The 13,894-nt window shown below is 36.2% G+C and overlaps 1 protein-coding gene across 6 annotated transcripts in view; it reads left to right on the top strand.

Moving 5' to 3' along the window:
* The window catches only part of ENAH (ENAH actin regulator), an 86,982-nt gene that overhangs the window by 52,763 nt on the left and 20,325 nt on the right, over positions 1 to 13,894 (top strand). For all 6 annotated transcript variants that reach the window (XM_084515883.1, XM_084515882.1, XM_084515881.1 and 3 more), the window contains exons 4-5: positions 5,902 to 5,986; positions 12,490 to 12,809. In XM_084515883.1, the coding sequence (XP_084372009.1) occupies positions 5,902 to 5,986; positions 12,490 to 12,809 (405 nt within the window). The remainder of the gene's footprint in view (positions 1 to 5,901; positions 5,987 to 12,489; positions 12,810 to 13,894) is intronic.

Here is a 13,894-nt window from a genome sequence, read left to right as displayed (position 1 = left end):
TGCCGTCATGGTATTTTTGGTGATTTTTGTAATTCTCAAGGATTAGTGTTGAATCAAGTGAAAGTGTTACAGTTTGGGTGGGCAACCAAAAAGAACTTCATTAAAATTTGAGTTGGTCTTAACTGCAGGGCAGCCATAGATAGAAGTATAGTAGTTTTATGAATAAAGTTTTGTTTAATAAACATAAGGGAGTGTCAAGAAGGGTTCGTGTTCTTGTCTTAAATATTACGAGTAGAAGTTGCAGCTATATTATATCTGACATCTTTTGTAATCAGGGCGTTGTCATACATTCATGAACATAACTGTAGATTATAAAGGCTCAATTTTTTGGTATTAATAAAAAATTGTCAGTTATCACCGATAACATTGTTACTTAAAGAAACTTTTACAGAACTGGGGAAACAAGTAATGAATACCTTACTGATGGTGCTGATAAACTTAACCTTTGATACCTTAAAATAATTTTGTTAAGTTTGTAGGAGTGACCTTAGCACTCTGTTGTAGAAGCTTTGTCTCTGTCTCCCCCTACATAAAAGAGGGAAGCAGAGAGGGAAGCCACAAGCTTGCTGAGGGCCACCAAGCAAGCTTGTTCCCAAGCCAAGTGTAACACCCAACAGCCTTGTTTCCAAGGCTCTGTTGGCATTGATAAGAGGCTCTGCTCCCTTCAATAGAAAGCTTATCTGTACTCAAATTCAAATACGCTTTATTGAATGTTTTTGTTATCCTTGGCCCCTTCTTACTACCTTGTGCAGCTAAAAGTACCTGTGAAGTGAAATGAAAAACATTAATTTCTATACAGGAAAAGCAACATAATCGCCATTAGCTAAAATAAATCAAAATGAGTCAATTAAATCAACTGAAAGCACTTATAAAATGGGAGTCACATATGAAGAGGCAGATATTTGAAGGAATGGGAAGTCTTAATTGGAAAGTAATTAGCTTGAATAGAAGTACTAGAGCAGTTTTGTTGCTTGTTAATGCCCTAGTGTTTGACCATTGTAGCCTTGCTTATAATCCATAATACAAATCCAGGTCTAGATGAGAGGTCTAGATGCCACTTTACCTTTGCTAAACACTAGTTAACAACTTTCCCTAAATCCTGTTCCGTAATGCTCTGACAGGCTCTGAATAGGAGGAGAAGGAAGTAGAGTGAAGTGAAAGAGGTCATTTCCCCGTGATCACTTTTCCTATTACTTCCATGTATCACTCTCTGAAAAAGTCTGCTTTCCATTCACTTAGAAAAATCTTCAAGCATTTATTAAAATACATCACTTGGTTTATTTAAAAACAAAACAAACAAACAAAAAACATTCTTATATTCCACAACAGAAATACATCTTTTAACTCTGCCTTTGAACTTTTGCCTGGGGTGTGCTCTTTGCTTAGTAGGTGTGCTCAAATTGTCCTTTATCGTCTTTTGAAAAGGTTTTCACTGTTACGCGATACTTATCTTTATAGCATATGTCTATACAAATTAACTTGCTGTCTGCTTTCGTGTCATTCGTACTTTGCTTTGACTATCAGACTATACGACTGGTATGTTGCTTAGCTTTGGCACTGATACACTGAGAAATGAACTGGTAGAAATTCTTAATTACTGGGTTGTTTATATAATTGTTTCTCTAAGGCAAAAGTGAGATCTTAAACTAAAATTCTCGTGTCATCCAGTTGACTAAGTTTTTATGAAGATACTAGATTAAAAAAAAAAAAAGATTGTACTCTTAGACTGTCTTTAAATGAACAGTACAGTAATTGCAGGTGTGTGCATGTTGGCTCGGCCTATCCTTATATTGCCACCTCCCAAGGAAGTCTGTCCAGCTAAACGAAAATACACATTATAGGTATATAACCCGCAATACATGTATTATTCCTATCTTGAACAGTAAATATCCTGTTTTTTCTTAGGGTAGGAATGCAATGTCTTCTGGTGCTTTGTCAACACTGCTAACATCAGACAAGTGATTTTAAAAGAAGCGGGGTGGAGAGTTTCAGGTGAAACTCCAAAGTAGACAATATATTCCCAAACACCAGAGAAAAAACCTGGAAAGGCACTGAGAAAAACGTGTTTCTATTGTCAATTTGCCAACTATACTTTCATAGTGTTGTGCAACGGGAATTAATAAATTCAGCTCTTGAAGGGACATAGAGGTAAGAAGTCAATTTGAGGTGAAAAGGAAGTTAAGGAACTTGGTAAACTACAACACTGCTTGTGGTTTAAAAAGGGGATGCTCAGTTTGGCTCAAGCAGTCCCCAGCAGCTGGGTGTCATTTGTTGAGCTATGCCAGCATAGCTGTCTCCATGGCTGTGGGAAGAACCAGATCAGGTCCTGATTTAGCTGGGGAAAACAATTTTTTCATGCTTTCCCCCCGGGATTTTTAATGCATTGGAGTTTCAGTCCATCTCTCACTAGATAGGTGCCCCAACTGTTGTAGAGGAAGGGTGATGCAAACATGAGAATAAGTTGAAAAGCAGAAAACCTATAAACTGAACTACTGCTGAACAAATTAGTATATGAAATTATATCCTTTGTCAAAGTACACCACAGACTGCACCATCTGTAGTTTCTTTAGAAAAAGAAAGATGTTAGATTTTCCTTAAGACTTGAAATGAGTAGATGATTCAGCCTTTTCTACTTGGCTTGTACTGGTCTTTGAAGATAAAGAGATTCTGTTGATGGAACAGACTTTTTGTCCAGGCAGGATCTGTGAATATTTCTCTGGGCGCTTGATATCGCTGATGTATCCTGAAGCATTCAGAAACATTAAAGAAAGCTTTTTATCACCTAGCTCCTGCTTGTTTGTTTATAGCATCTGTGCCCCTGTCTGGACAGTGCTGTTTTAGCAAGGAAGTGGTGGTCGTGACTTCTTGGAGTAAATTAATTTTATAGCGTAAAAGATACCTTTCCCCCTGGGTACATACCTTTAACTTGCCAGCGTCCATCAGCATGGTGGCTACTTCAGTAGGGGACTCAGAGGGGATTTCCTTGGTGAACATTCCTAATGGCTTGGTAGCTCACCATTTCTTTCTTGAAAGCCTTTGGTCTACTAAGGTTGCATTTTTTCCTGGTAAAAAGTATATATAAGTAATAAAACCAACCGTGTCAGCTGCTTTGCAGGTGATTGCCTTCAGCTTTCTTGCATGTATAGGTTATAAAAAGCACCGGAGCTTACTGGAGTAGGTCAGCTTCCCAGGTCACAAATGGCGACTTTTTGACTGAGAGTGAAAAGCTGGAGGTTGTGAGAACAGATTTTACTATGAAATTCTGCTTGTAGAATAACAAAGCCAAATTACAACAACTGGTCTCTGCCACTTCATTTCCCTTCTGTCCCATCTCAGTCTTCCATAAGCAGTGGATGAGCAGTGAGCACAAACAGTGAGATGATTTGTTTCTGAGGGTGACAGCACAAGAAGGAATGAGGAGGGGGCACCAGCAGAAGGGCTGCAGAGTGACAGTATGAAGTCAGCCACTGCAGCATGGTGTGAATATCTAATAATACTCTGTTCGAGACCAGTTAATACAGGAGACTAAGCAGGTGGAGGTTCCAAGTTTTTGTTTCTTCTGCATTTCAGTACCAAATAGTTCCAATTGGTAAGTGGCTGTAGTGTTGTAGTCCTGAGCCGTAGCCTTGAGCTAACAAAACCAAAGGAGATAAGGATGAAAACAACAATAAGGAAGTGGCTGAAGGAACGTTTCAGAGTGACTCATAGTAACCTTTTGCTTATTAAGGGTCATTAGATGAAAGGGTATGAAAATAGGGGAATTGGTTGAGGTGCCCCCCCTGCTGGACATCTGTACCACAAGCTCAGTAGGAGGTAAGCTGGGCAAACTGGAAAAAACAATCAGAAGTAGCAAGGGAGATTGTTTCACAAGTTGACTGTGCATAAATAATAGTACCTAAGTCAGACGTGTGTGCTTTGCAGAAGCTTGCTAAGCACCTGGTTGTACAGAATGAATTAAAAGACCGTCATGTCTGTTGCAGCTGCTTATTGGCTAGGTGTACTGGGCGTGAACCTAGGGATAACAGTATGAACAAAAGATGGTTTTTATATTTTCTGGTTTTGCTTGTTTATTTTTAATGCTTAGATTATTGTGACTTGTACTGAGAAATGACAGATCTTAGGGAAGGAAATATATTAGATATAGCAAGCAGTAATGGTATCTAGCATCTTTACACAGCTGCCACTGGGTTGTCTAATTCCCAAAGTCTGTGAAAGGCTGCAGCATGCAAACATATGGGCTGCTTCCCTGGCTGCTTGGGAGCTGCAGTCATGGCTTAATAGGCATAAAAGCCTAACACCTGTCACAAAGAGGAGATGAGAGTGGAGGGACTTGTAACATTGGAAGTTTTAAAGTCAAAAAGTTTTCCAGATGAGCAATATGACAGATGTTTCTATTTTATTGATAAATTTATTATTAATTATCATTGCAGTTAGGTGTTTTGCATTAAGAATAATATAAATTCACATCTGTGGATAGCTCTTGGAGATATACTCCAAGCAAAATAGTACATCCATTGCATCATTATACACTTAAACGTGAGGACCTAATGATTGCTAAAAAGAAGAACTAAGAAAGACAACCTCTGTAATGCTTTCTGCTTCTGTCTTTTATAAGTCAGTTTGCATTGTGTATTAACTATAGAGTAGATTGTAAACAAATTTATCATTTTCTTTATGACCACAGCGAAGGCAATACTGTGCTGTTCTAAGTACGTGAATCTTTTCGTGTAACCTTCAAAGAGGGCGCTTGCTTGCTGAATCTGATGCAGATCAACTGTTCTTGCGGTCTCAATATATCATACATGGTCTCCTTGTGTTTTGGGTGACTTCACAAGTTCAGATGGCAAACAACTTCAATGTCTTGACATAATGAGATGGATGAGATCTCATTGCAATTTCCCTACTCTAACTAGTTTGGTGGAATCTTTGGAAGAAGTTTGTTTCGTTTCGAGACCTCCTCAGAACTGGATAAATGTTGATTGTTCTTAATTCTTGATTCAGAATTCCATAATCTGAAGTGTAGTTATCATTGAAATAATTTCCTGCTTCACTGACCATTTTTACAGACAAATTCACTGTACTGTACACAATTCAAAATTTCTCTATCCTTCACTTCTGTTAATACTTTTTAATTGGTTTCATGCTGTATAGAGATTCATGAGGAATACAAACATCTTTGCCTATAAAGCACGGATCTAATATACAATTTGAAAGCCTTATAACACAGACTTGATCATCAGCAAAAAGTCACAGATGAATGTCGTTTTTCTCTTTTACATTTCTTGCATTTATCAGAATGCACAGTTTGTACATTTGCTGCATGCCTCTGTTCCTTTGGATGCAATACTTGCCTATGCAAAAACGAAGTGCTTCTATCCAAGTTGACAAGCTAAAATCTTGAGTAAATTTTGGTGTGATTTACAGAAACATACTTACTTTCCTTCTCTCAATTTCGTGATAAAGTTCTGATGTTTTTTCTCCTTGTTCTTTCTTTTTTCTTTTTAATTTCCAGTGTTCTATTTAGGTGAGTGCTTTTAATTTTTTGAGCCTTTTCTGTTCCTCCAAGAATATTTGTCCATTGTTTTAAGAAACAGACTTGGAGTGCTTTTCAAAGCTTTTGTTAAGTGCTATCACATATATATAAATTTATTTTGCATTTCTGTGAAACTTCCATCCATGTGAAATAAAGCCATTCTGCAGATATGTCAGGTAACATTTGTTGCAGCTTTTATTTGCTGTATTACGTTGTTGAGCTTGTTTGGCTTAAGAAGCAGAAGCAGACAGATCCTACGTCATGTGATGGCTGTCCTTTATCCTTGATTTTTTGTGCTCACCCCCTCGCTTTCCCACCCCCCTCCAAAGAAGAAATGCAAATAATGAATGATCTGTCTTCACTTCTAGGTCCTACGTTGCCTCGACAGAATTCACAGCTTCCCTCTCAAGTACAGAATGGTCCATCACAAGAAGAATTGGACATCCAGAGAAGGTATGGTACTGTAAGAGAACAAATTGTTCTATTAAAGAATTCAGTAACTCGTCACTGATGATGAGAAAGTAAATGTCAAAGACTTAAAATTACTAAAAAATTACTTAAAATTGTTGCATTAGGGCAGCGTTTATATGGTTGCAATTTTCAGTAATGCAGCTTTACTGTGTAAAAACTTTGTTGTTTGGTTCCTTCTTCTTAATCTCCACCCGTCCTCAGATTGCAAGGATTGCTCTTACTGGCTTGTCATGAAAGAATTGAAATTCAAATTGGAAATGGAAGACTTCACTGCTGTCATTTTCAGCCAGACTAATTACTTTTCCAGCGACTGTTAGAACTTCAGTTTTTGAGACATGTTTATAAAGAGGAAATCAGTAAGCAAGGAAGGAACTTTTAACCTTTGAAAACAGAAAATAAGTCGTCTAGTGGAACGTCAATTTTTCTTACTGGATGTGGATCAAAATATCTAAATCAAAATACTGTGTGGGATAGCTTGTTCCCCTTTCTTCTATCTTAATTCATTACCCAAAAAAAGAAACAAACAAACAAAAAAGAAACACCCCACAATCTTTATTTTCTGCTTCTGATGTATAAACTTACAGAACCTTTTCTAGTTTAATATTCGACTATAGCAATATTAGTTATAGCTGTGCTGCCCTCAGGGAGAAGACTGTTCCTCTGGCCAGTTGGCACTCCCCCTAATGTAGCTGTTGTCTGTTCAACTAGAGGCCACTGGATCCTGTCCCCTGTAGCATTTTTAACATGTTTATTTTTTTCCACAGTTCATTTTAATAATTAGTATGTATCAATCATGTGGCCGAGTTCTGGGAAAAAAACTTCCTAGCTGCCATAGTCCTTTTTTCCTCCTTTTTTTTTTTTTTTTTTTTTTTCTTCTCCAGGAGTTGGACTTGATGATCCTTATGTGTCCTTTCCAACTCAGGATATTCTATAATTTTTATTGCATTGCAATATGGGTTAGTGCAGTATGTGAAGTGTCTGGGACTAGGGTATGTGAAAAGGCAAAGTCGTCTAGGTTGGTGGTATGAGACTGGGTTGACTGAAAAATAGACCTTGGTCTGCCTTAACCATGCTGTCTGTGAAGCAATCCTGAATTATTTTACCATCAAGTTACTCCCAGGAGATTAGCTGTTCCCTTCCAGAAGGGATGCTGGGAGCAGTTTAGGTCATGTGCAGTACGGATGCAGGGAACAGGGTCCTTGAATAAATAGGAAGTCACCCAGTTTGACACTGCAAATACACATAATGGTTTTCAGTGGTAACTGAAAAAATAAATTAGCATGCTGGATCTAACTGGCAATGGCACTGAAGATATTTCTATTTAATATTTTTAATTTTGCTTCTTTATGTAGAGGTGATCAGAAACAGATTCCTAATTTGGAAATGATTCATATTATATATTTGATTAATTAGCTACACACGTGTAACAAAGTATTGCCATTAAAATTGGTCATGCTTGTCTTCTTCCTAGAATATACGACACTCGTTTAATGTGAGCAGGGATCACTATCTGAAATTTACCTTGTTCAAAAATGAATATCAAGAAGCCCATTACAAATCTGTGTTTAATGTGTTTACTTCTAAACCTGCTGTCTTGATAAAGGTCTCTTTTTATGTCACTTTAATTTTTGACAGATTGACAGATTTTAAAATGTTGTTTTGATGAGCTTTTTCTGTTCCACAGTAATTTATTTTTTTTTAAATTCCTCTTCTGTTCCTTTAGAAAGCTGTATTAATTGAAATTTATAATGCTGAAATACTCTTACAGAAGCATTGTAGATGGATGTCTCCAGAAAGAAAAGCTGCCCAATATTAAGAGCCCCAAAAGTCTCTTGAAACTTTATGCAAGAAGGCTGTATTATTAGATACATCCTTATGGCTTCACTTCTCATTTTATCAGTGTGCTGTACTTGTTTTCATCTAATATAACATCCTCTTTGAAGTCTGGTCCTGTTTTTGATTTTTATTTTTTATTTTCCTCAAGAAAAAGGATAGGGAACTGGCATTCCAGTATTTACTCATGCTGATAGCCGCATTGTAGAAAAAATTGTTGTGTCATCAAGTCGAAGACAAACATACGATTTTGTTAAACCATTTCACGAATGACTCTGCAGTCTCCATGTATTACAGTAAGCATGTAGTTATAATACAGTTCAGTTCTAGTTTAGAGCTTGTGCACTCTAGAACTTAAAAGACACTTAATGCATAAGCTCTAAGCTTCCAGACTATAATAGCAATAGCCTTACTACCATAATGTAGAGAGTAGTAAATAGTTGGGAATAAAGAGGTTTATGTATGCCTTACTTTTAGCAGATCTGTAGGTGACATTTCCAGTCTCGGTAAAGATGGTGTGGGCAGAATTAAGTTCTGTAGGAAGTAGTAAGACGAGGTAGTGCAGGAGAAGGGAATGAATAAATGTTATTGTGTAAAAAGGAGCATGGAATTGTGATTTCAAGAGAAATGTAGGCTTTGTGGAGTCTATTGCTTGTGAAATGTGTGTCTGTTGGTGTGAGGGTTTCTGTTTAAGATGTGGCTTAGTAATAGCTGTCTTAAATGCTGTGGTCTCATATCCCTCCCATTAAGTATACCCGAATTCAGCACTGTTTGACCAACTCCACTGTAAAGGAGTTTATGAAAATATGTTTTCAGTGATTCTAAGTCCACAGACAAAAATCTGCTTAGATGTCAAGTTGGTAATGGGATCCTGTGGAAGTCATCTACTCCAACCTTTTGCTTGAAGTAGGGCTAATTTCAGATTTACAGGGCTTGCAGCTTCAGGGCTTTTGCAGGCACTAATATTTCCTCACAAACATTTTGCCAAAGGAGTGCTCAGTGAAGAATGGCATATTAAAGGGATCTTCAAGTGACCTGATGCTTTTGTAACCATTGTTCAACAATCTTGTGGAAACAGTGAATAGAAGAATTATTTTGATCATTATCAACAAAAGTGTCTCTTTTTGTTCAACGTTTTTTCCATTTTAGAAAGCATTTAGATGCTTTATGTTTTGAATAAAAGGGCTAAAGTAGTGCTTTTACTTCATTTTGCTGCACATGAACGTTTGCATTATTTACTGTGCATTGAATAACAGTTTATAAAGCCATTAGATATTGCAGATATGCAATGTAAAACACTGAGGTTTTTATGAGACCAAGATTACAGATTGGGTGGTCGATGAAATCATTTAATTTGGTGAATTGATAAATTCATTACTTTCTTTTTAAAAACCTTAATGCAGGCTGTGTGCTTTCCCTATAAAAATAACTATGGGAGTATTTGAAGATAACTGTTAACTTCCATTAACTTGCTCTGATTTAAATACATCAATATTAAACTTTAAAACACTTCAGCTTTGATTTTGGATCCTCAAAAGTAAAGTCTTTCTATTTTCATAGGAGATATTTTTCATTATGTCAGTGTTAGGCAATGTATAGAAATTCTACTGGTTATTAGGAAGAGAGCTACTTCACTTGACATAGGTATTTGTTAATAACTTCAGAGTTACTTAGCATTTTAAAATATATTATTAGTTCATAGCATGCCTCTGTGCTAGTCATGAATATAAATTTACCTTCTCTTCCAGCCGTGGTAAATATATTGTCAGGAATATGAGTCAGAGAGTCGGTATCTAATATGATACTGAGGAATTTATTGAGTTAATATTTATAAATAACTTCAAAGTCATCACTGCTTCATAAATAAAGAGTCCAAGAACAGCAGAAAGCATAAGTGTATAGATTAGGAGTAATGAAGGTATACAAGCCACCTGTTGTCTTTCAGGGACGTAATGGACCAAAAGTTGACCGATTTCTGTCGTAAGTAATCAAAAATGTTAGAGGTTCTCAAAACTCAGTACCAGAATACTTGTATTTTCTGTCATTATTAAATACTTGCTGTTTGCTTACAGTTTTAGATTATATCATAGATTGGTGCAGTACTATTAAACAAAGAGAACTTGGTGCGTGACTACTAGAAAGTAGTATTGATATGGCTTTGTTTTCGTAACATCTTTTGGGAGGCTTATTAGCAGTGGTTAGTAGAAGTTTGGATACTGACAAGGTTAATGTTTTTTTTTTTTATCCTTTGTAAAATGTGTTCCTTTATTTCTTCTGATAATTTAAAAGTATTTTTGCTGAGGTTTTGCTAATCTTAATCCTTTTAAGGTGGATACAAATTTATATTTTTGGGGAAAATTAGTATTTATTTCATGTATAATACGCGAGTTTTTTAAAAACGTGTGATTTCTGATTCCCGATTTTTAAAAACACTTGGAAATACTGAAAGGAAAAAAGTGCATCCTACAATTAATAGTAATGTATTTACATTAGTACTAATGTAGTTATAAGGGAAAGAGTTTTTATGCCCATCATGTTTTGTCCCTGATAGCCTGGCTTCTACTGGTTTTGGTATAACCCATGACCTTTCCCTAGTTAGTAGCCAGATGTACTACTTCCAATTCTCTTTGCTTTTAAGTCATTTCATCTATCTGACAGGTTATTTTGAGGAAGTAGTATTTCTTCAAAGGCATACAAATTGATTAGATTATGACTAAATTGTTATAAGCTGAGATAGACATGTGAATAAGATATAGTAGTTAGCTTTTGGTTTAGGTTATAAATAATCAGTAGAATACTGCTATTACAAAGTCTATGTGAAGTTTGCATTCCAGAGACATGATCTAGGTGGACTTAAAATTGGGTGGTTTTTATTTTTTTGTTTTTGTTTTGGTTTGGGTTTGGGTTTTTATTTATTTATTTATTTTTAAATGCATAAGCTAAGGCTTTCCAGCCATCCAAAGTTACAGTTTAGTTTTCAAGTAGAGCTTGTTGAGGTGGTTTCATGGGACAGCCTGAGGCTATTTGGATCTTTCTTACCTATGCATTGCATAGCAGGAAGGGAGAGAAAAAGAGATTGAAACAAAAAGACCCATCAGCATTGTTTATCGCACCCTAAAGACTTGATTTTTCTTGCCCTCGGAGTTTCTGGAAAACAAAGTTCTGGCGTAATGACTATTTTTAGTGCCTGTCTCATTTTTTTAATTCAGTTTCTTCCTGTTCACAGCAAAGTTTTCCTTAGTTCTGTAAAGTTCAGCTTTCAAAGATTTTACTGATTTTATGTGGAGGTAACGGGTGTAGGCTGGTTACAGTACTGAACAGCTATAGATGTTGGACAACATCGACTTGTTTTGCAGACTGAGGAGAGATCTCTTGCATTAGGCAGTCTTTTAACTACATTGGCAAAATTACTGCCTTAATCACTGCAATTGAATATGTGTGTTGTTGTAAGGATGATTCTGACAATTACGTTAAAATGTCTCTGAAATCTTTCTGCAAAATCTTGTTCAGTTCTTTTTATAGTGCTAAACATGAAATTGAGATTAGAAAATGGTCTATGTTTTTCCATATTTTTAGTTATTGTGGTTCCCTTTCCTGAAACTTCTATTCTGATTGTACTAATGACAATCTTTAGTAGTGAGCTCTCCCAAGAGATGAAAAAAACTTTGAGAATCAAAAAGCTGTGTTTTAGCTGGCTAGAATCATGCATCTTATCTGACTGTTAAAAAACAAATAGAGAAAATATATATAAAAAAAAGAAAAAAAAAATAGGGTTGTGTATAGCTTTTCCTGATGTTTTTTTGTGGGAAATTCCTTTCTTCCAGTCAACCTAGTGGCAACAAATGCTTAAAGAACAATAACAACAAACACCCAACTTCTTGACCCTAGGAAATTCTGTTTCATTTGCATGGTTATTTACTTGATTTCTTCCTCTCCACATCTTCCCCCGCTCTGCTTTCCTTCACAATGACTGCTAAGGGCTGGAAACCCTGCCAGCTCCCAGCAGGGTTTCCATGTCTGCTGCACCCTATTTTTTAATTTTTTTTTATGATCATGTCTAGTTTTCCCCTGAAGTTTTTTCAACTCCCGTTTTAATGAGACTTCAGTGCGTGTAGTCAGCAAGTGTGTAGAGTATGTACATGTATAAAGTATGCACTTTGCTTCTGTAAAATTTGGATAAATACTAGCCGACTAGTTTATGTGAAAGATCTAATGTGTGTTTTTTGATGGGGATTTATGATATTGCCATTTCACTCTTCTTTTATTCACTGCTTCAAGTATAAAATACCATGCAAAGAACAAATGTAACTCCATATCCCAAACTCACAAGATTGCATCAGTGAGAGAATTATCAGCAATAGCTTTCTATTCCTACCTCTTGAAAGCTGTCTTTCCTACTAACCAATTTAATATTGTGAAACTGGGTATATGAGTCTTTTTACTGTAAATATAATACACCTGTTATCCAGCTCCAAAAAATAAAGTGTATGGTTTAGAATTGTATGTAGGCACAAATGCCATGTTTTTGTTCTTACAGTTGCAAAGACTGTTCATTGTTTTATCTTTTTGTCCTCTAACAGTTATTTGATATTCTTGGTTTTAACTTTGCAGCTTAGTCTTTTCTTTTTCTTTTTTTTTTTCCATGATTGTAGACAGTTGCAAGAGCAACAAAGGCAGAAAGAGCTGGAACGAGAAAGGCTGGATCGTGAACGAATGGAACGGGAGAGACTGGAGAGAGAAAGGCTAGAAAGGGAGAGACTTGAAAGAGAGCGCCTAGAACAGGAACAACTGGAGCGAGAACGGCAAGAAAGGGAACGGCAAGAGCGCCTAGAAAGGGAGAGACAGGAAAAGGAGAGGCAGGATCGAGAAAGACTTGAACGACTTGAACGGGAAAGGCAAGAAAGAGAACGGCAAGAGCAGTTGGAAAGGGAACAATTGGAATGGGAAAGAGAGAGAAGAATTTCAAATGCTGGTAAGAATTTCAAAACCGAGTGTGTTCAAGTACCATACTCTGTGTTTGGGTAATGGCGTGGGAGGCGACAAACAAGGGCAGGGAGTATAGCTGTGCAAGAGCAGTCAGTATATAACTTGTGGGGTGGAATTTCTTTCTTTCTTATGGCAAGAAGTCCAAGATTACTTTCCTGTCATAATTTTCCACTAACCCTGAAATAAAACATGTAAAAATACGTTTGCTCCATTGCTTTACTTCCTGATTGCATGAAGAACTTGAATCATATTGGGTATCCCCAGCATTGGTTAATGTATGATGAGTTAAAATTTCTAAATATTTTGTTGTTGTATGCTCTATTAAACGTATTCTCATCAGATAATTTGACAAAACTAGCTTGAATATGTTTACATAGAGGGTATGTATCTAAGGTGAAGTCATAGTGTGAGAAATGCCTTTCAGTATGAACTTTTGCTTCACTTATGATCGTAGTAAATTACAGTGAAAAGTGTTATATGAATTTGTAGATAAGATAATACACTGCCTTTAGAAGTGTGTCCAGTGATAATTAGAAGCTCTTTCCCTTAGATGATGTAATGGAACATTAATCAAGCACTTTGTCCTTTAGTAACAAACTCAATTTAAATAAGAAGTCATCTTGTGGTAAAAGTCAGAGTATGCTGTGTAACAAACTAGTTACTGTAGAAGAGGATTTTATTTGTAGATTTATTCCAACTACTGTGAAGTTTGTGATGGAGCTTACTCTAGTACTCTAGGGAAAAGAGATAATATTTACATGCTGCCTGCGTTAACAATTCTTCTAATAAAATTTGTACCAAATGTTAAGATCACTACACTTGCTTGCAATTTGCAACAAAACAAGAAGATAAAAGCTGATAAGACTGATTAATCAACCCTGTATCTAACCATCTCACAGATGGGATTTGAGAAAACTTGTCCTAGAACGTATTTGTAAATTCAAATGTTGGCACAAAAATGGTTGGTAAAATTAAGCAGCTGTTGATAATGTATAAAACTTTCCTAACAGTATTTTCACTTGTGCCTAATCCTCTGGTACTAACTGTAGTCTACATTTATACATTTTGTTT

This window comes from Aythya ferina (assembly GCF_964211825.1).
Source record: "Aythya ferina genome assembly, chromosome: 3".
Taxonomy (NCBI): Eukaryota; Metazoa; Chordata; class Aves; order Anseriformes; family Anatidae; genus Aythya; species Aythya ferina.
The sequence above is the reverse complement of the archived record's forward strand: the minus strand, read 5'-3'. Positions and strand labels throughout refer to the sequence as shown.